This window comes from Equus caballus, chromosome 4 (assembly GCF_041296265.1).
Source record: "Equus caballus isolate H_3958 breed thoroughbred chromosome 4, TB-T2T, whole genome shotgun sequence".
NCBI classification, from domain to species: Eukaryota; Metazoa; Chordata; class Mammalia; order Perissodactyla; family Equidae; genus Equus; species Equus caballus.
In genome coordinates this window covers 19,944,333-19,967,138 of record NC_091687.1, presented here as the reverse complement: position 1 = coordinate 19,967,138, position 22,806 = coordinate 19,944,333, and the positions used below count along the sequence as shown (strand labels likewise).

The following is a 22,806-nucleotide window of genomic DNA, read 5'->3' as shown; positions in this document are numbered from 1 at the left end:
TGGTTGTATTTAGGATATTCGTCTTGGTTTTCCTACAGTTTCAGTATAATTTATTTAGGAGAGGATATGTTTTTGTTCATCTGCCTTAGGACTTGTTATGCTTCTTCAGTCTGAGAATTCATGACTTTTCACCAATTTGGACAATTCTCCATTTTTATGTCTTTATTGTCAGTGTTCTCTTTATTCTCTTCTTCAGAAGTTCCTATTAGACAAATATTGGACTTTCTCATTCTATCCTCCAAGTCTCAACTTTTTGTCCCTTGGCCTTTAACTTCCCTATCTACAGTTCCATTCTACCTCTATCAACTTTCTTATTTTTCCTTCTTCACCTTTTTCTAGCCTCTATTTAAACCTGCTCATTGTATTTTTTAAAATTTCATCAAAGCTACAGCTAGTAAAATAAAGAAATGGTTTTTTCCTGTATTTTGTTAGTACGATGAAAGGTATTGATTGATTTTTGAATATTAAAGTAATATTTGCAGTCCTGAGATAAACCTCACATGATCATCGTATATCGTCCTTTTTATAAATTACTGTTCTTGGTTTGCTAATACTTCACAACAATTTTTATGTTTCTGTACATGAGAAATATTAATCTGCAATTTCTTCTTTTTTTATATATTTTTGTCTGGTTTTGGTATATTGGGTTAAATTATATTCCTAAAGCTAGTTGGGAAGTGTTTCTTCCTCTATTTTCGGAAATAACTTACATAAGATTGGTGTGATATCTGCCTAGAATGCTTGATAAAATTCAGCAGTGAAACCGTCTGATCCTGAAGTTTTCAGTGTGGGAAGATTTTTTATAATAGAAATAAAATGTCTTTAATATATATAGGGCACTTATAAATTCTATTTCATTTAGTATCAATTTTAGTAATTTGTATTTTTAAAGGAATTCTTAATTTAATCTAAAATATCTAATTAACTGACATATAGTAGTTTGTAATATTTCCTTATTTTTCTTTTAAGATCTGTAGTAATAACCCCTCTTTAATTTCTTACATTGGAAATATGTATTCTATTTTTCTTGATAATATTAATGAGTTCTATCACTTTTGTTGATCTTTTCAAAGAAACAACTTTTGGCTTTTAAAATTCTCTTTTGTGTCTATTCTCTTTTTCATTGATTTCTACTCTTACCTTTTTTTTTTTTTTTTTTTGAGGAAGATTAGCCCTGAGGTAACATCTGCTGCCAATCCTCCTCTTTTTGCTTAGGAAGACTGGCCCTGAGCTAACATCTATGCCCATCTTCCTCCACTTTATATGTGGGATGCCTACCACAGCATGGCTTGCCAAGTGGTGCTATGTCAGCACCTGGGATCCGAACCAGAGAACCCCTGGCCGCTGAAGCAGAACTTGAGAACTTAACCACTGTGCCACCAATCCCGCCCCAATTCTTATCTTTTTAATCTTCTTTTGTATCTTCGGTTTAATTTAATCACTTTTCTAGTTTCTTAAGATTGAAACTTATATCATTAATTTTAGACTTTTCTTGTTTTCTAATATACACACAAAAGTCTAAGTTTTTTCTTCTAAGCAGAGTTTTAACAGCATTGTACAAAATTCAATATGTTCTATTTTCATCATCATTCAGTTTAAAACATTTTCTAATTTCTCTTGTGATTTCTTCTTTGACTCATAGTTTATCTAGAAGTGTGGTGTTTAATTTAAAAATATTTGAGGTTTTCCTAGACGTTTTTTGGCTATTTATTTTTAATTTAACTCTGTGGTGGTTTGAGAACATATGTAGTCAATTATCTTCTTTGATTTTGAATGCTAAACCAATCTTGCAATCCTGGAATAATCCCCACTAGTCATAACGTATTATCCTTTTTAAATATTACCAAATTCAAGTTAGTAAAATTTTTCTAAGAATTGTTGTCTCTTCATAGACATATTAGACTGTAATTTTTTATTGTGGTGCCTTTTTCATATTTTGATGACAGGGTTCTTTTGTCCTGAAATATATTATTTGGGTAAGATGATATTATTTCTTCCTTCAATATCTGATCTTATTCATCAGTAAAACTATCTAGGCCTGGAGTTTTTTCTGTCGAAAATGTTTTGATAGTCAATTAAACTATTTTAATAGATATATGGCTGTTCAGGTTTTCTTTTTGTGTCAGTTTTGGTAAGATGCGTTTTCAAGGAATTTGTTCATTTTATCTGAGTTAACTTCATTGGCATAAAATGGTTTATAATATCACTTAATTTTTAAAGAATAAAAGGTATTTAAGTTTAATATACTTGCAATGAATTGAATCCATTAAAGCATACAATTTGATGAGATTTTACAGTTGTGTACACCCATGAAACCAACACAACAGACAAGATTCAAAGCATTTATATTTTGCTAAACATTTCTCATGCCCCTTAGCCATGCACATCTTTCTCTGCTCCCAGGCCAGGGCAACAAGTGGCCTATGTTTTGTCATTTGATATAGGTTTGCATTTTCAAAATTTTATTTGAATAGAATCAATTGGTATGTGATATTTTGTTTCTGGCTACTTTCATTCAGTATATTGATTTTGAATTCATTTATCATGTTGCATGTATCAATAGTTTGGTCTTTTTTATTGCTGAGTACTATTCCATTGTACGGTTATGCCACAATTTGTTCATACTTTCACATGCACGTGAACGTTTAGTTTGTTTCCACTTTTTGGCTATTATGAATACAGGTGCTTTGGACATTTATGTCCAAGTCCTTGTGTGGATATATATTTAAATTTGTCTTGGGTAAACATCTAGGAGTGCAATGGCTGGGTCACTTGATGGGTATGTATTGAACATTTAAAAAAGTGCTAAAGAGTTTCCAAAGTAGTAGTACCATTTCGCATTCCCATAAGCAGTGTGTGAGAACTCCAGTGTTCTGTATACTTGCCAAAACATGGAATTTCCAGTCTTTTTAATTTTAGCCATCATGAGGATAGGTTTTATTGTAAATTGTATTTCACTAATGACTCAGCATGTTGAGCATCTTTTCATGTGTTTATTAGCCTTTCTTATAATTTCTTGTGAAGTGTCCGTTCAGATCTTTCAGCCATCTTTCATTTGGATCGTTTGTCTTGTTATTATGGATTTTAAGATATCTTTATACCTTCTAGATAGAAGTCCTTTTTCAGATCCTTAATTGTGAATATTTTCCCCATTCTGTGGCTTGCTGTTTCATTTTCTGAAAGATCTCTTTTGAAAATCTAACTATTGCAAAAAGTTTTATAATCTTAATTTCATATTCAGGCTTCTTATCCACTTCAAGTTACTTTTTTGTATACGTTAATGTAGTAAAACTTAATTTTTTCCCATAAGGATATCCAGATGTTTCAATAATTTGTTGAAAGACTCTCTTCATTGAAACGCCTTGGAACATTTTTAAAGAATCAAATGGCAATGTATAGATGGCTCAATTTCTGGACTCTATTATGTTCCCTTCATGTGTATGTGGATCATTTTACCAATTGCCACTGATTCTGGTAACTTTATACTAAGACGAAATCTAGCAGCAAAAATACTCCAACTTTATTCTTTTTATTCAAAATTGTTTCAGCCATTTTAGGTTTCGCATTCTTTATAGATTTTATAATCAGCTTATAAATTTCTACCAAAGAGCCTCCCAGGATTTTGATAGGGTTTGCATTGAATCCATTGATCAATTGGGGAAGCATTAACTTATTAACAAGAATAAGTCTTCCAGTCCATGAACCTGGCTTGCTTTCCATTTATTTACGTCTTCTTTAATTCATTTCACCCAGTCATGTACTACAGTTTTTAGTGAAGAATATATGCATGTGTTTCATTAAATCCTTTGTGGTTTGGGGCACTATTGTAAATGGAATCTTCTAAAATTTCACTTTCAAATTGTTTGCTTCTATGTAAAAATACAATTGATTTTGTATATTAACGATAAACATATGCCTTTGACAAATTCAAGTATTACTTCTAGTAATTGCTTTGTAGATTTCTTAGGATTCTTTATAAATATCATCATGTCATATCTATACAGAGAAGGATTTACTTCTTCCTTTCCAATATTTGTGATTTCTTTTTCTTTTTCTTATCTTTCTGCAATAGCTTTCTCCTCCATTAAACGGAAAATAAAAGTGATAAGAGCAGGCATTTTTGTCTTGTTCCTGATATTAGAGAAAAAGCATTCAGTCTTTTATCATTAAGTACTATTATTTGAGCCCTAGGCAATAGATGCTCTATATCAAGTTGAGGAAGTTCCCTCTAAATCTAATTTTCTTAGAGTTTTGATCATAAATGAGTATTGAATTTTTCCCTCTTCCTAAGAATAATCGTGGTTATTTCTGATTCTTTGCTTTCTGTATCCATTTTAAAAAGAACTTTCAAATTCTGCAAAAATACACCTAGGATATTGATTGGAATTGGATTGAAACTATAAATTAACTTAGGAAGGTCTAAACACTTTTAAATATTGAGCGTTCCAATCCGGATAATAGTACATGTCTCTATCTTCGTAGATGTTTTTTTCTCTTAGTACATTTATTAGTTTTCCCACAGTGTTCCCAAATAGTTTTGTTAGATTTATTACTCAATAATTGATCTTTGTGATGCAATTTTAAATGATAGTTTAAACTTTAAAAAAAATTTTCTCTTACTGATATTTAGCATACAATTGAATTTATCTAAGAATTTATGTACGAATTTATTTATGGATTTACAATAATGTTTATTTCTAGCAACCTTATTAAATTGTTTTTGCATTTTCTTTGAGAAAGATTAGCCCTGAGGTAACATCTGCTGCCAATCCTCCTCTTTTTGCTGAGGAAGACTGGCCCTGAGTTAACATCCGTGCTCATCTTCCTCTACTTTATATGTGGGACGCCTGCCACAGCATGGCTTGACAAGCAGTGTGTAGGTCTGTACCCGGCGAACCCCGGGCCCCTAAAGCAGAATGTGGGAACTCAACTGCTGTGCCACCAGGCTGGCCTCATAAATTTTTTTAATTTTAGTGATTTTACTGCAGATTTATTTGGATTATTAACATACATAATCATATTATCAAGAATAATAGCTTTGTTTAGTCCTTTCTAATTTTTCTACTGTTTTTGAATATGTTTGCTTGATTGAGATGGCCAGGAACTCTGGTGCAATACTGTGTAGACCAGGTAAAAGAAGACATTCTTGCTTGATATGGATTACAAAGGGAATGCTCCAAAATTTTACTATTCAATATTAAGTTTGATTGAACTTTTCTTAGATATCTACTGTTAATTTGAGGATAATTTTCAATTCTTTTTATCAAACTTATTTTTCCCTGTGTTGAGGTGAGTATATGACTTTTCTACTTTTGTCAGTTGATGCAGTTAATTATGCTCACTGATTTTCTAAAGTTAAGCAAATCTTACATTTCTAGAATAAACTCAACTTTATCATGATGTAATTAGCCATTTGCTATATTGCTAGATCCTAAACATGTGTGCTTGTGTCTTCAGTCTTTGCCTGATATCTCTCATTATTGATTTCTAGTTTAATTCAGTTGTAATCAGAGATACTCTTTGAATGCTTTAAATTCTTTTTATTTCTTTTGACTTGTGTTATGTCCCAGAATATAATTTATCTTGGTGAACGTTTTGTGTGAACCTGAAAAAATTTCTATTCTGCTGTTGTCGTGTGGACTATATCAAGTAGGTCAAGTTAGTGGATAGTGTTTTTCATATCTTCTATAACTCCACTTTTTTCTGTCTGTCTTTTCTGTCATTTACTAAGAATGGAGTTTTTAAATCTCCAATAGTAATGGTGGGTCTGCTTTTCGGTTTCATTGGTTTTTGCTTCATGCATTTGAGTTCTGTTATTAGATGCATATACATTTTGTAAATTGACCCCCTTTATCATTATGAAATATCTGGTAGAGTTCCCTGTTCTAAAATCTCCCCTGTTGGATATTATTGCTGCTACTTCTGTTTCCTTAACTGGTATTTGCATGGTATATATTTTCCCACTCTATCTATATTTAACATGGTTTTCTGGCAGTCAGCATATGGGAGGGGGGTATCGTTATTTTATCCAACATAAAAATTTCTGCCTTTTAATTTAATTACATTAAGTTAGATTTAATATAACAATTGACATACTTTGGTTTAAATCTAGCTTTATTTACTGTTTGTTTTATCTGCTCTTTTTCCTTTTGTGTTACCTTTTTGTGTATTAGTTTAGGTATTTTCTTTTCAAAATTTCATTTTATCTCTATTAGCTTATGACCTGTGCTTTATTTATTTATTTATTTATTTATTTATTGCTGTTATTACTGTCACTCTAGGATTTACAATATATGTCTTTCATTCTAAGGCTTACAGTATAATATTATACTATCTCACAAATAGTGTAAAAGATTACAACGGCATATACCCATTTTCATCCTGATGTCCCTAGTGCTGTTGTTATACAATTTACTTCGACATATGCTGTAACCTCAAAATACATTGCATATCTGGGTCTGGTATTATTTGATTTATTTTTTCTCCTGACTATAAGTAATATTTTCCTACTACTTTGCATGACAATTAATTTCTTATTGAGTATCTATTTTGGATTTTAAGTTGTTGGTTGCTAGAACTTGTTTTATTCTTAACTAGTGTTAGATTTTGTTCCAGCACAAAGTTAAGTAATTGAAATCAGTTGGGTGCTTTTGAGCATTGCTTTTAACCTTTGTTCGAGCAAATCCAGAGGAACCTTTAGAATAGGGTCAATTAAGCCTGATGCAAAGGTGATATCCTTCTGAAGAGTCTGCCTGATGCCCCTTGTAGGACAAAGTTTCTTCATTCTACTTTGTGAGGATATAAACCATTCCCTGCCCTGTTTGAGCTTCAGAGAATGATCATTCCAGTCCTCTACGAGAGGTCTTTCCTCAGCTCCAGTAGTTTCTTCTTATGGATGCACAGATCAGTGCTCATGACTTGAACATTCTCTTCCCCAGATCTCCAAAGCCCTCTCTCTGTAGCTCCCTCCTCTCTGCTATCCTACTCTGCAAATTCTGGATACCCTGGCCTCCCAGAGCTCCAATCTCTGTCTCCTCAACTCCATAAGAATGTAAAGCTATGTACAGATTTCCCTTTTCTGGACTGTGGTTTAGAAACTGCCTCCAGTTAATAAACTGGTGTAATTGCAGAGTTCACATTCTTATTTTTTCTTCCTTATTGACCCTAATACTTCACTGTCTTTGTCCGTTGTCTGGAAACCATTATTTCTTACAATTTCTATAGTTTTCTATTTGTTCAAGGCATGAAGTAAATTGAGTGCCTGTTACTTTATCTCCGCTACTTCATAAATTTCTTCTGTTTTCTTTTTAATTTCTCTTTTAGTGCTTTCTTTTGGTTTACTTAGCTGTTCATTTTCTAGCTTTTTGGGAAGGGATTTTCATTCACCAGGAAGGATGCTACTGGCATCTAGTGAGTAGAAGCCAGGGATGCTGCTAATCATCCTATGTTGCAGAAAATGTTCCCCACAACAAACAATTATCCAGCCCCAAATGCCAATTGTGTCAAGGTTGAGAAACTATGGTTTAACCTATATTTTTGTTCTATCATTTAGTTTTTCTTCAGGGACTCCAGTTACATGTATATTGTCTCTTCTTTGCCTATTGTCCATTTTAACCACTTCACTCAGATATTTTTAACTAATTCTTTATCTCCTCTTTATTCTCTTGGATGCTTTCCTGCCTTTCCTCAATGTTTCTTGTTAAAGTTTTATTTTAATCTCTTTTCCCTTAAGCGTGATGTAATTAAGTCTAAATTTTGAATGAATTTTCTTTCAATTTTTTCACCTACAATTTTATTTGTAATTAATTTTCGAATTCTGTATGAAGGAAGGCAGTTTTCTTATCCTCAAATGCTTGTTTGAAAATATGTAATTCAGTTTGGAGTGTTATATTACAATTTTCTTCTGTTTTATAGTTGATTTGAGAAGGAATTTTTCTCACAAAGTATCTTGATTCTTGTTTTCTGTTTTATCACAGTTTCTTTGAATATATTTATTCAGTTTTCTTCAATTCGTTTTCTGAATTTGGTATTACAATATTCTTAGTTCAACGATGCCCTCTTCTGTCAGTGTAGCAGAGTACTGTTTCTTTAATAAAGTTTTTTCTTGGTTGATTGTTACTGGAGGGGTTGTATTACCTCTAATTAATTAATTTTTTTTTTGTCTTTCAATGGATTTAAAATTTTCCTCTTTTCTTTCTGATTTTTCTTTACCACCCAAACTCCAAAGGATGATTCTCCTTCCTTTTAACTGTCTTATTCTCCTACACAATCAGTGCCTTTCAGAGATGGCCACTTCAAATCATGTGTGCTTTTAAGTTCTCTGTGACCCTATGGTCTACTTTATCTATTTATCAATGGTTTTTAGATTTGTCCTAAGCTTACTTCTCCCTACAATGCAATTTTTCCAAGATGGTCTTCATTTACCAAAGAAGGTTTCTGTTGAGAGCTTGAGACGTGATTTGTTAGGATTTTGTGTTTTCTTTTTCTTTTATACCTTACAGTAATTTGAAGTTTAGAATTTCTCTGTCTTCTAGCTAGGCTGAAGCTGTGATTTTTGTATATTATTGTTTGCCTTGTTCTGAGTTGTTTTTGAGGTCATGTGGGGAGGCATAGTTTCATGTGGCCACCGTTATATTTGGTTCCCTAAAAGGGGTTTGTTTTGTTTTGTTTTTGAGTAGCATCGGCAGACATTTATCAATTTTTTTCAATGAACCAATGTGTGGCATTGGTGATCTTTTAAAATGTATATTTGTTTTCCATTTCCTTAATTTCTTATTTTATCTTTATTATTTCCTTTTTTCAAATTAAAAAATTGATTTTGCCACATTTTTCTAATTTCTCGAGATGGATTCTTGCTTTGTTTTTGAATTTTCAGGCTTTCTTCTGTTATAACATATTCATTTGAGATTATATATTTTTCTCCAGGCATTATTGGAGCTGCATTCCCAGATATTTTGCTACAATATTATTATCACTCAGTCAAGATATTTTCTAGTTTCCTTTATAATTTCTTCTTTGGCCCATGACTCATTCATAAATATATTTTTACATTTCCAAATATATGATTTCCTAGGGTGTTTTATCTGTCATAATTATCTTGTGGTGAAAGAACATATTCTGCATGGTTTAAACTATTTGAAAATTTTTGTTTTATGGCACAGTACAGGGTAATTTTTCTAAATGGTCTTGCAATAAGATCATACGCATATATGTCTTATTTCATATATGTCTATTTGGTCAACTTGTTCACTGTGCTATTTTATTCTACTATATATAGTTCAATGTATACTGTATCCCCCAATATCCTGTTTTCTTGTTAATTGGCATACAGTTTATGATTACTCCTATCAGCAAGAGTCATTAGCAGATATTTTAGTGCCTTTGTAGATATGTTTAGCATAGAGGTCACCCAAATTAATCTAATATTATTAGTGTTATATACTACTAGTAAATATTAAATCTTTGCCAAATCAATTACTGCTCCATCATCAATATAATTTTTGTATCTTTCCTGAAAATCACATATAACCAAAAGTAAGTATAAGAGTTCTGTAACAAACAAGCAAATAAAATCAATGGATCTACTGTCAAAAAAGGAGGCATGTCACAATGTAAAATCACATCAATTTTTCATTTCTAAAAAGTATTCAAAATTAAAATTGACAACAACTAGTTTGGAATATCTTAGATTGTGAACTTCTCAGCAATTCACAAGATGTGTCATAATCAACTGTTTCCATGGGTAACGTATTGATAAGGTTGGTGAACAATGTGTGGACAAGATTGGTCCTTCTCTCATAGGGGCAAAGATTCTGAAATCTGTTGTTATTGCTCTTCATCAGGGAGATAATTAATTCTTCTGAACTTGTGTCTAAATTTTCCCTAGCCGCATCTGAAATTTATGTCTCCTCATTTTCTGGTGGTTCACATTATTGTTCATTATCATCTTGGTATGTTATATCCTTGGTATCATAGCATAATCTTTCACTGGAATCTAGATTTTTCTCTAATACGCTATCTCTTCTACTTCCTGATTGCTCTTGTAGGTTGCCACTTCCATGTGTTATGTTATCTTCACTTTCCTTACGAAATGTCTTCATTTCCAGATCGTCAAATTTATCATCTATATGATTTCCTGCAAGAAAATCTTCATTTTCTAGTAACTATTCTCTTTCTGGTGCATCTTCTTTCTATTTCTGTTTTCTGCATGTTGTGTGTGTACGATTTCATAGAGAAGGCACTAAATTTGCTCTTTGACTTCATCTTTAGTGTTCTTGAGGTCTGATTCAAAGGAGAACATCTGCTTCTAATTCTATGTATTTCTGAGGTTATTGTGACAAGCCTGATGATATTGAAGGAGATCTTTCTCTATATCCAAAATATTTTAACATTATTCCCATTAGGATAATCCAATACCATCAACATCATAAATGCCTCAATTTCCTAGAATTTCTTCATATTCCAGAAGACCTAACAAATGATGACTACTCATGTTCAGATTCCAAACAATGCAATTATCATAAGCAATGTGGAAAAAAAGCACTTTCAAGAATTTCCTATTTCTCTCAATTCTTATGTCTTCTGAAATGCTTTTATCTCTCTCTTGAGACTTTTGCTGCCATTTTTAATGGTGCTGAGGCTGACACTGACAGCTGCTGCTGTTGCTGTTACAACTGGCTTATTTCTGTGGCATCATAACTAACTCTCAATGTACAGCAGAGAATGAGAAGGGATACCTCAGGGAACCCAAGAAATAAACACAGCAGTGGATATAATAATTGTGTCTCCACATATTGCTTCTGTCCTATTCTTCTATACATCTGGGATTCTAAATAAACACATGTTCCTCTTTTTCACTGTATCCTCCATGTTCCCTACTCTCACTTTGGTATTCTCCATTTTTTTGTATATTTGTGCTTCATCATGAATGGTTTCTTCTCCTTTGTCTACCAGTTCTCCAATTCTCTCTTTAACTGCATCAAAGCTGCTAGTGTACCCATTTACCATGTTCTTTGTTTATTGTATTTTTCAGTTCTAGAACTACTTTCCCCCAAATTTTCTAATTTCACATTTTGTAGTTGCTAATTTCTTTGCAAAAATTGTGAGCTCATCTTTTTCTTATTTGAACATTTTATGCATATTTCCAATGTCTAGAATAAATTTGTGTCTCTTTTTGTCTCCTCTAATTTCTGCTGATTCTCACTCATGGTATCCTTTCTCTTTATGTGTTTGGTTACTGTTGATTGTGCATGGATAACATATTTTCAAAGTTATTGATGGAAATAACTTGATGCTTAGTAATATATTATCTTCCTCCAAAGAAGTTTTATTTGTTGTATCTTCCTGGATCCTGGGAATGATAGCCATCTAAAAGTCATCTTGATAACAGTTTAAGACTTGAAGTTTTCTCATTTAATTGAACTAAGCCAGATTTTAGTCTGTTCAAGGGATTCTTACTATTGATCTACCCTTACTTCTAAGGTGCAAGCCTCCAGGTATTTAGCCCAAAGTAGTGGGTAGTTTTCAAAGATCAATTGCAACTTTTGATCTTTTATACCTGTGAGACTACCAAAGGTTCAGCTCAAAGTTTCAGTTTCCCCTTTCAGAATAGCAAACTCCTATAATGCCAGAGTGGTCTTAAGTACTGGGCTTAAATTTTAGAGTTTCTATCCTCTCATTGCATCAATAATTTCCCTCTATATTAGCTTTTCAATATTTTAATAAAACGTAAGTATTAATCCAATTGCTTTTCCATTGGAAGTGTTGTTCCATGTTCACTACTGGAAGTAAAGTATCCATATTTATTTGCTGTCATAAAAGTCTAAACTTATTTTGAATTTAAATAAGTATGCTAATAAGAATTTACATGGCAAGCACCTACTTAAAATTTTAATTCTAAAGTAGATAGCTAGATAAAGCATGAAGCCTTGCCATGTACTTATAGCTTAGATAAAAAACAAAAGGCATCAATACCTTCAATTTCTTATAATGGTCACTTGGATTTTCTCTCAAAGACTTAACTACAGGAGCAACAGAATTTTTGACAAAGGTCTGGAGATGGAATAAGCACAATTAATAAATACAAATTTTCCTATTCTTGCAACGAAATTCTGCATTTTATCTGAATTTAGAATAGCCCCAAACAGGCCAAACTGCCCCCTATTTCTAATGTCATGATTTTCTTTTTCTTTTTTTTTTTTTTGAGGAAGATTAGCTCTGAGCTAACATCTGCTGCCAATCCTTCTCTTTTTGCTGAAGAAAGCTGGCCCTGAGCAAACATCCATGCCCATCTTCCTCTACTTTATATGTGGAATGCCTACCACAGCATGGCTTGTCATGTGGTGCCATGTCCGCACCCGGGATCCAAACCAGGGAACCCCAGGCTGCTGAAGTGGAATGTGCGCACTTAACTGCTGTGTCATCGGGCCAGCCCCCAAGATTTTCTTATACAGAAGACTTCAGAGACAAGGAAAGACATGAAACCTGGCATGGGTAGATGGTCTCTTGAGTAAAGGAGGAAGTCAGTCAGTCAGCCATTGGTCAAAGTCTGAGAGGGCCTTAGGGGAGAGTGCAGTCCTCCAGGCTAGTAGCTGTCAGCCATGTAGACGCTGTCATTCACGTAACTGGAGGAGGGTACCCTTCCCAGTAATGAGTGTCTTGGTTTGGCACTACCCGTATTTACTAACACTCCTCCGCCATAGAACTGTTGTAGGGATGGCACAAGATAAAACGTCATGTTCAATGACTGCGAAGTTCTGCAGAGTGCCTGGTACATAAGAAACACTTTATAAATGATAGCTATTTTTTACAGGCATAAAATACCAAACACACAGACAATGAAATAAATTAGTTACAAATATTTTGTAACGCCATCTGAGTAAAGAAAGTCTTACTGTACATGTTGCTTCCTCATCAAATGTATATGTGTGATTTACTGAGCATCGTTCATGATGAGGTTGTAAAGGAGTAACTTTCCGTGGGCTTGTCCAACCTGAAAACAAAAATATATGTGCTTTGGGTTAAAAATGCAGTAGAAATTTCTTCTTCTACGAGAAATATTTCCTATTAGAAAGCTAAATTGTGTGGTGCTAATTGATTTTTCAATGGATTATCTAACAACTTTTCTCAGCAGTGAAAACTGAATAGCTCTGGGATTTACATGTTAGGATAATTATAATAATGCAGAATTATTTGTTGTTTATTGCATATTATTGGAAGAGACCTGTTGGGTACTATGGATCTGCGTATATGTGTGCAGAGGTTTTGGGGTTGGTGGTGACACAAAGGAGCCTGGTTACTATGTAGGTAATTCATCTAATGATAGATTAGAAGCCCTATGAGACCAGAAAATAGAAAAACAGACTTCAACAAATATTTACTGTACCATAAATGGAATCAGATGAATATATAAAGATGAAAAATAGGGTTCCTGGTTTTGAGGTGCTCCTAAACAAATGGAAAAGATAGACATGTAAGTAGATAATTTCAATATGATGTAGCAACTGTAATAATAGTTGAGCTCTGAGTGCTATAGGAGTTCAGAGGAAGAATACCTAGTCCAGCCAGATTGTGAGGAGTTAGGAAAATCTTCCTAAAGATAACACCTGATCTCATCTTTACAATTGAATAAGACTTGGAAAAGAAGTGGAGGAAGGATAGTCATTCCAGGCAGGGAAACAGCATGTGCAATGGTAGGACTGCCCTATGAGAGCATCACAACTTTTATAAGAAATTACAAAAGGTTGGATATAGCTCCATCATAAAATGGCAACCAGGGAATGGTGGAAGATGGACAAGAGAGGTAAGCCAGAGTCAGGGCATGAGGGCCTTGGACTTAATCTCCAGATGGATTACCCTTGGAAAGTTTTAATCAGGGAGAATGATAATTTTGGCAAATTATTCTGCTTTGGATAGGGGACTAGTGTACATGAAGAGAATGGTAATATCTCTGTTAGTGTCCATAGGGATCCTCTCTCCTACCCTATGGGGGCTTCTGACTTGGTCCTTTACTTCTTAGCTTTGTCCTGTGAATTCATCCAACTCGGCAAACAACGAATTAAAGAGTTACAATTTGGAAGCTAGGTGGACAGTACTGAGATGTTGAAGCATGGTGAGATGAATTGTAAGAGAGATTTGGGATAGCACAGGAACACCATGCTCATCTGTGAATACGAATCTGACAGAGCTCCATAACAGACTCCAGCAGATCTTAAGGCTTAAAATACATATATAGCTTCTGGTTCAGGTGCCAGTGTGACCTCACAAATTATTTGACTCCTCTGAGGCTCATTTTCCTCACTTTTAATCATTGTTGTCAGAATTGTGAAAACTACAATTAATGTATATAAGGGAATTGACAAAACCTCTGGCATATAGTTTAAGTGCTTAACACATTTATTAATTATCAACTAATAGTTGTAACATTATTAATATCTGTAGTAGTAACATAGTAATACGTTTTCATAATGATGGTTCAATCAATATTTGACTAAGAGACTCAGGACAGAATCTGCAAAGTGGCCTGGCAAGGGAGGGATGGGAACTAATGGATCTTCCGTGGCTTTTGAAGGAGAAGTCAGATAGATCAGAGTGCAAGAAGGCCTTGATGCACCATTGTTGGCTTTGAAGATAGAGGAGACCATGGGAGAAGGAACATGGGTAGCCTCTAGCAGCAGTCCCCTGGCTGTCAGAGAGCAAGGACATGGGCACCTCATATACAAAGAACTGTATTCTGCACAACCCAAATGAGCCTGGAAGTAGAATTTCTACAGACCTTCCAGATAAGAGCCAAGAGTACACCTAGATTTTGGCATTGTTATATCCTGAATAGAAAAACCAGTTGAGCCTGGCCCAGACTTGTGACCCACAAAACTGAGCTAATAAGTGGATTTTGTTTTAACTTGCTAAGTTTCCGGCACTTTGTTACAGCAGCAAGAGAAAATTAATACAGAGGCAAAGGCAAGAAGTCAAGGCAAAGTGAGAGACAGAGTGCTGAATCCCATAACCATTTTGGTTTTGAGAATAATAATAATTCTGTCTGTGACATAGCTGGCCAAAGGAAACCCTCCAGAAGACTATCATGTTGATAGCAACAGGATGGCACTTTGTGGTAGTCATCTGATTTGCAGCCATTGAAGCAGCAGCTTTGAAAAAAGAGGAAAGTAGGAAAACAACAAAACTTAAATTTTGATCTTAAGACAGAGTAGAAGAAAGGGAACAAAACAATGAATTACAGCTATATACTGCTAGGTCACCATGTTCACCTCTAAGTATGATGATGTCCTTTCCTTTACCTTGTTTCAGTATTTACTGCTGCAAAACAACCAACCCCAAAATTTAGTATCTTAAAACAACTATTAATCATCTCCCAGGATTCTGAAGCTAGTTGGGATGTTCTATGTAATGAGCTTAGAAAGCTGAAAATGTCCACAATGATCTCACTCACATGGCTGGAAAGTTGCTGTTGACTGTTAGTTGGGAGCTTAGCTGGACCTACTGACCATTGCCTTGTTATTTTTTTTTCCTCTGGGCCTAGGTTCGGTCTTGTACAAAATAGTGATTGAGATTCCAGAGGAAGAATCTCAAGAGGACCAATCCAAACGTGCAAGTACTTATCAAGCCTCCACTTGCATCATGGTTGCTAATATCATATTGGCTAAAGTCACTCAGATGTCCAAGCCCAGAGTCAAAGTGAGAAGGAAACAGATCTCATTTCATGATAGAAGTGGCAGGTACACACGAAGGGATGAATTGCCAAGGGCTACTTTGGGACCGGCCATTGCACACCACTTCTTCATATTTCACAATCTCACTTCACCGCTTTCATGCCATGAAACAAATATCAAGTCTTTTGCCAAGAAAAGCATTATAGTGTTTTCTCACTTATTAGAGATTTAACATGTTTAAAACTGTGATCACATTTTTACTTTAAGTGGGTTTTGTGTGTAATCCATGAAATTATATGGATTTGGACGGTCTGCTATGAACACTATTTTCCCACAGGCCCTATAATCTTTATTATAAAACATTTCCATAATATGGTGCTTTTAAGGAAGCAAAAACTCTAAAAGAAAGATTGAAGGACTATTCTATGAAACTTTTTTTCTTATTCATGTGTTTTTTTCCTCCTCTAATGTTTAGAGATAGTTTTTTTTTTAACATCTAATATAGCCTTTGCTAGTGGTCTTCTTTGAGTTTTACTTCTCAATATGGCTAAAGGTAGGTCAATTTTGTTGATATTTTCATAGAACCAACCCAAGTTCAATTGATTTTTTTCCTGCTGTTTTTCTATTCTCTATTTTATTTATATCCATCAAACGTCAGACCTTCAAAATATATGATGCAAATATTGACAGAACTGAAGGGGGAGACAGCTCAAAATAATAGTTGGAGACCTCAATAATCTACTTTCAATAATGGATAAAACAACCATACAAAGATCAATAAAGAAAGAGAGGACTTGAACAAAAAGAATTTGACCTAACAGACATGGACAGAACACTCCGCCCAACTGAATACCCAAGAATACACATTTTTATCAAGTGTGCATGGAATATTCTCTGGAAGAAACTTTATTATAGGCCACAAAACAAGTCTCAGTAAATTTAAAAGGGCTGCAATCATACCAGGCATATTTTCTCATCACAATGGAAGGAAACTAGAAATTGATAAAATGGAATGAAAATAGAAATCAATATATTTAAATTAAATACCACACTCCTAAACAACCAATGGTCAAAGAAGAAATCACATAGGGCCAGCCCGGTGACGCAGCAGTTAAGTTCGCACGTTCTGCTTCTGGGGCCCAGGTTTTGCTGGTTTGGATCCTGGGTGCAGACATGGCACCACTTGGCAAGCCATGCTGTGGTAGGCGTCCCACATATAAAGTAGAGGAAGATGGGCACAGATGTTAGCTCAGGGCCAGTCTTCCTCAGCAAAAAGAGGAGGATTGGCAGCAGATGGTACCTCAGGGCTCATCTTCCTCAAAATAAATAAATAAATAAAAATTTTAAAAAAGAAGAAATCACATGGAAAAATTAGATATTATCTTGAGACAAATGAAAACAAAAATACAACATGATGCTTTTTTTATAGGAGTCAGTAGAAGTCATGCTCAGAGGAAAGTATATAGGTATAAATGCTTATATTAAAGAATAAAGATCTCAAATCAACAGCCTAAATTTACGCCTTAAAGAACTAGAAAAAGTACAAACTAAACCAAAAGCTAACAGAAAGAAGGAAATAATAAACATTAGAGCAGAGGTACACAAAGCAGAAGAGAAAAACTATAGAGAAAATCAATGAAAGCTGAAAGCAAGGGTTGGTTCTTTGAAAAGATCAACAAAATTGACAAACATTTAGCTAGATTGACTCAGAAAAAAGATAGAAGATTCAAATATCTAAAATCATAAATGAAAGAGGGAACATTACAACTGATTTTTGTTGGACGAGATCATCAAGTGGCTGTGAACACCGGTTGACTTGAGAGCTGGACTGAGGCAATCAGAATCTCCTCACCCGCTTCCCTGTCCTTGGAATGCATGTTCTGCCCACTGTTTCCACAGTAGGTGCTACTTCAAGAATGCAGACTTGAGAGAGTAATGTGTTGTTGAGACCATATGGACGGTACACATGACTCAACTCCATCAAGACATCTACATAAACTTTCAAGATTCTGGCGGGTAAGTATGGAGATCTACTTGCCTTGTGGCTGCCCAAGACAAGCCTCACATGTAAGTCCTCCTGCTTATTAAACCTGCCACCTACCAATCTGGAGTGTCTGTCTCTTTCTTCAGGGGGCCAGTTTTGGATTTCACCTGGAGAACTCTTGAGGTTGCAAACTAACAATTTTGCAGACTTAAAAAAGCTAATAAGAAAATAGTATGAAAATTGTACTCCAACAAATTATATAACCTAGGTGAAGTGGACAAATTCCTAGAAACACACAGCCCACCAACACTGAATCATGAACAGAAAATAAAAACAGGCCTCTAACTAGTAAGGAGATTGAATCAGTAATCAAAAACCTGCCAACAAAGAAGAGCTCAGGACCAGATGGCTTCACTGGTGAATTCTACAAAACATTTAAAGGAAAATTAACAACAATCCTCCTCAAGCTCTTCCAAAAAAGTTGAAAAGCAGGGAATGCTTTCAAACTCATTCTATGAGGCCAACATTATCCTGATACCAAAGCCAGACAAAGACACCACAAGAAAAGAAAACTACAGACCAATTTTCCTGATGAATATTGATGCAAAAATTCTCAAAATACTAGAAAACTGAATTTAACAGTATATTGAATGAATTATGCACCATACCAAGCAGAGTTTATTCCTTGAATGCAAGGAATTGTAACTGTGCATTGTTGGTTGATTAGGGTTAGATAAGGTCATGAGGGTGTGGCTTTCATGATAGGATTAGTTTCCTGATAAGAAGAGAAGGAGAGACCAGGGCTCTCTCTCTCTGCCATGTAAGGAAACAGCGAGAAGGAGGCCTTCTGCAAGCCAGAAGGGAGCTCTCACCAGGAGCCAAATAAGTTGGCACCTTGATCTTGGACTGCCCAGAACTGTGAGAGATAAATGCCTGTTGTTTAAGCCAGCTAGTCTATGATATCTTGTTATAGCAGCTCAAGCTAAGACAATGGTTTAAAAAGAAAGTAGAAAGATATACAAAGAATTATAAATATTGATATTAGTAAGTAGGAAAATCAAGAAGGTGACAATAGGCAATCTCTATTTTCTATGTAATGAGGAAGACTGTGTTGTCTGCTGCAAGGAGAGCAAAGAGATCAATAGAGGGTTTGAATAAAAGTAGAGTAAGTTTAGAATACAAGGTTGGTATGTGTGAAAGAAACCCAAATAGGAACAAAAAAGTACTGAACCCATGTAAATGTCTAGGCAAGGTTGGAGTAGGGAAAGAAATCAGCAGTATAATCTTTTATGATCTTGTTTGGATATTTACGAAAGCCCACTGAAAAGCATACTGGTGTGTGATAGAATTAATTCCGAGATGTCCTTCTTTAACAAAATGTATTAGAAGTTATGTCTATCTGAATTTGCTAAAACCTGAAAGTCCTTATTTATAATTAATGATTATTTCCAGGATCTACAGAGTCATTGAAAGCCTAGGACAAATTATATTGAACTCAATCACAAAACTGCAAGTATTACTCTTTGAAACTGTTCATGGCTGATAATAACAGCTACTATTAATTGAATGCCTTACCAGGTTCCAGGAGTTTTGCTAATTATTTTACATGTCTTAATTCATTTAATTCCTACAACTTTATAAGAGAAGTACTTTTATTACCAATTCATGTATGAAGGACCTGAAAGTTGTGGACTTTAACTTTATAATATCTAACATTTATTGGTTCTTTCCTTTATGTCAAACATTTTTACATGAATTACACTAAGTGGACCTATTATCTTATGAAGTGTTTCTAGTATGTGAATTTTACAAATAAGGAAACACAGGCATAAAGAGATTAGCAACAGTCCTGAGTCGTAGTGCAAGTAAGCTTTCTGCTAGGATTTGAGCCCAGACAGACTGACTCAGAGCCTACCTTTTGAATTTTGTTGCACTGATCCAAGGAGTGCAATATAGTACAGAGGCTAGATGAGATCTATACTTGGTTCTGAATCGTTCGTGCAACATCTGTTAACCCTATTTTAGTTGTAAGTTAGCTTTAATAAACTATTTCTTCAACTGTAATTTGTTGGAATGTTTTGAGAGTCCACTTTCAGAAAAACTTACAAGAGAAATCAGCAACGTGATTCTTAAAATTTCAATAGGCTGGGGTTTTCTGCTTACAAGCAAAGTGCATATTTAACTAAAAAGGGCCTACTATGAAAAATGACCTCAGTTTCCTTAAATAAGTATTCTTGACAAATGAATACTCTTATACATTGAAATATTAGGAAAAAAATCAGCTCAAGCTCCTTTATTGACAGATTAGAAAAGTAGTCACTAGTTGAGAATCAGTTACATGTACTGTGCCTGTGCCTGAACTCATCAGTGGTTCCCCCAATGTGAATACTTGAACATTTTTTGCAGCTTAGACAGAAATTATCATTTGTAGATACAAATGCTGTTGATTCTTAGTCATACTTTATTTCTCTAGATAGTATTTCCAATGGATTATAAAATGACTATTTCTTAAAATAGGTTGTTGAACTTCATTTCTACTCTTTATATGAAAATTCCAAACTAAGGAATTCCCCTAAGCCCACCTGCTAAGGTGGCACAGTGGTTAAGTTTGTGTGTTCCACTTTGGTGGCCTGGAGTTCGCCAGTTCGGATCCTGGGCACGGACCTATGCAAGCCATGTGGCATGCATCCCACATATAAAGCAGAGGAAGATGGGCATGGATGTTAGTCCAGGGCCCTTCCTCCTTAGCAAAAAGGGGAGGATTGGCAGTAGATGTTAGCTCAGGGCTAATCTTCCTCAAAAAAATAAAAATAAAAAAATAAAAGCACAACTTTTACCCTATGCTTATCTCTCCCAAAATTGCTCTTTCTGTCTCAAAAGGTGGTGGCAGGACAGTGGGGCTGAGGGGGTTGTAGTTATCTTGTGAGGTTTTTAATTTTTATTACCTGTTCCTTTATTCTTACCCCTTTCCTGGTTGCAAGTGACTATGGCCTCTCTCCACTGAGGAGTGGTAGGAACCATGAAATCCCCACAGCTTTAACAAATGGTGGTGTTCCTCCACACATTGTCTCCTTAGGCCTCTGCTCTATGGCTGGGTGCTGAAGAGAAGCGTTTGAAGGGGGTGCAGCCTCTCATGCTAGAGCAAGCTTTGCTACAGCATTTGGCCTTTTCCCTTCCACATGCTCAAAGATATTAACTCTTTTCACTCTCAGCCTCCCAGACACACTCCCAGGCATATTCTCTTCCAGGAACATGGGAACATCCTCCGTGGCTTTCTTTGGGAGTGTTTCTTACCACCTCGAGGCCAGGCCTGTGACCTTCTCTGGGAGATCTCACAGAGAAACCACAATGTGCAGCTGTCAGTAAGGGGTCATCAGCTCTGCTCTCAGGGCTGTGGTGGAGCTATTTATGCAGGGGTTGCTTCTCCCTGGTTCCTGTTCTTACCAGACTCCAAAATTTACTTTCAACTACTTTCCCATTTCATGTAACCTAACTCTTTCATAACCATCAGCAGATTTATTTTTTCAAGGGAGACAGACAGATAGGAGGCATGCTACATGATGATCGAAGTTAAACCATAAATTCCCTTGTGCAAACTTAGGTTATCTCTAAGGCTAGAATAAATTATGTCATATACCCTTTGTGTTGGTCAGTTATACTAACGAATTCACCTTTTTTGAGGAAGATTAGCCCTGAGCTAACATCCGTGCCCATCTTCCTCTACTTTTATATGTGGCACACGTGCCACAGCATGGCTTGACATTTGGTGCATAGGTACGCACCTGGGATCCGAACTGCCAAAGTGGAACGTGTGAACTTAACTGCTGCACCTTTGGGCTGGCCCTGAATTCACGTTTTAAAAGTCAAATATTGCTTTACAAATAGGTTTATAAAAGGCTTATCATCTTACTACTTTTTCTTTACAATCTGTAATTTAATAATAAGAATTCCTTCTCTGGCTCATTACCATTTTAGGTTAAAGTAAATGCTAAATACTGAATCTCATAGCTATGCTCTTCTCCCTTGTTTTGATATAATGTTTAAAAATTATAAAGTCCAGGGCTAACCTGGTGGCATAGTGGTTAAGTTTGCATGCTCTGCTTCGGCAGCCCAGGATTCACAGGTTCAGATCCTGGGCATGGATCTGCACACCACTCATCAGGCCATGCTATGATGATGTCCCACATACAGAATATAGGAAGACTGGCACAAATGGTAGCTCAGGGACAATCTTCCTCCAGCAAAAACAGGAAGATTGGCAACAGAAGCTAGATCAGGGCCAATCTTCCTCACCAAATATATATATATAAAGTCCATGTCACTTTACCTCCAAGTCTTGCTCTGATGGAAATGTCTGATGTCGCCCTGGAGTTCCATCTCCTGTCTTGTTTTAGTTCTTCTAATAAAATTTTTTGCCTTTTAAGTGTCGTTTGAAATCCTGTGTCTGGCCTGGGAACTCGATGTTGAGGTTTCACATCACTGAAATCCATCAGGCTTGGTATGGTTCTGCCAACTCCAGGTTTTAAGTCAGCATCACCACCAGGACTCAAAAACCCTGAACAGGAATCACCTAAGGGTACATCATCCTGAAGTGGAAATAATGGATAATCTGGTCCATACGGTGGGGGATAGGGATGGTGTAAATGATAGTCTGGCAGGACCGAAGGGGGATAAGGATGAAATTTAAGAAATGTAGGGTTGCATTTCTTTTCAATTCTGCCATAGTCATGTCTGTCCTCAACTCCTTTCACAAAAGGCATGTTCATTTTTCTTAAGAGATGACAGTAGTGTGGGTAATCTCTATTTTCAACAGGCTTTATTCCTGAAAGGATGAACCTTTCAGAGATACTTATCTTTCCAGGTGTGTGCTGTGAATCCATATCCTTGGCTTTCCTCTTTAGAGTTATGGATGACTGTAAATTGAGTGCTTCTGACTCCTTTCTTTTTAACTATAAAACTCTTATATTTCCAATAATTGAGGATTGGTCAATCTAACATAAATTTACTGATCTAGCTTTGAAAATTTTGATCAAGTGGGTTTTGTTTCTTTTTAAGGTAAATATTTTTCCCCACCAAAGTAAGTAAAGGGTAGTAGGGTACCAGGACAGAAAAAACAAAACAAGACAGAGCCCTTGTTGCCTGGCAACAGTTAGAACT

General features: G+C 35.3%; 1 protein-coding gene and 1 pseudogene across 1 annotated transcript in view; both read right to left on the bottom strand.

Moving 5' to 3' along the window:
* The window catches only part of SPMIP7 (sperm microtubule inner protein 7), a 53,959-nt gene extending 31,153 nt beyond the window's left edge, over window positions 1–22,806 (bottom strand). The window contains exons 1-2 of the mRNA XM_003364785.5: window positions 21,977–22,806; window positions 12,894–12,991 (exon numbers count right to left, since the gene is read on the bottom strand). Coding sequence (XP_003364833.2) covers window positions 12,894–12,991; window positions 21,977–22,529 — 651 coding nt within the window. The 5' untranslated portion in view covers window positions 22,530–22,806. The remainder of the gene's footprint in view (window positions 1–12,893; window positions 12,992–21,976) is intronic.
* LOC138923887 (aspartyl/asparaginyl beta-hydroxylase-like) lies at window positions 10,157–10,521 on the bottom strand (annotated as a pseudogene).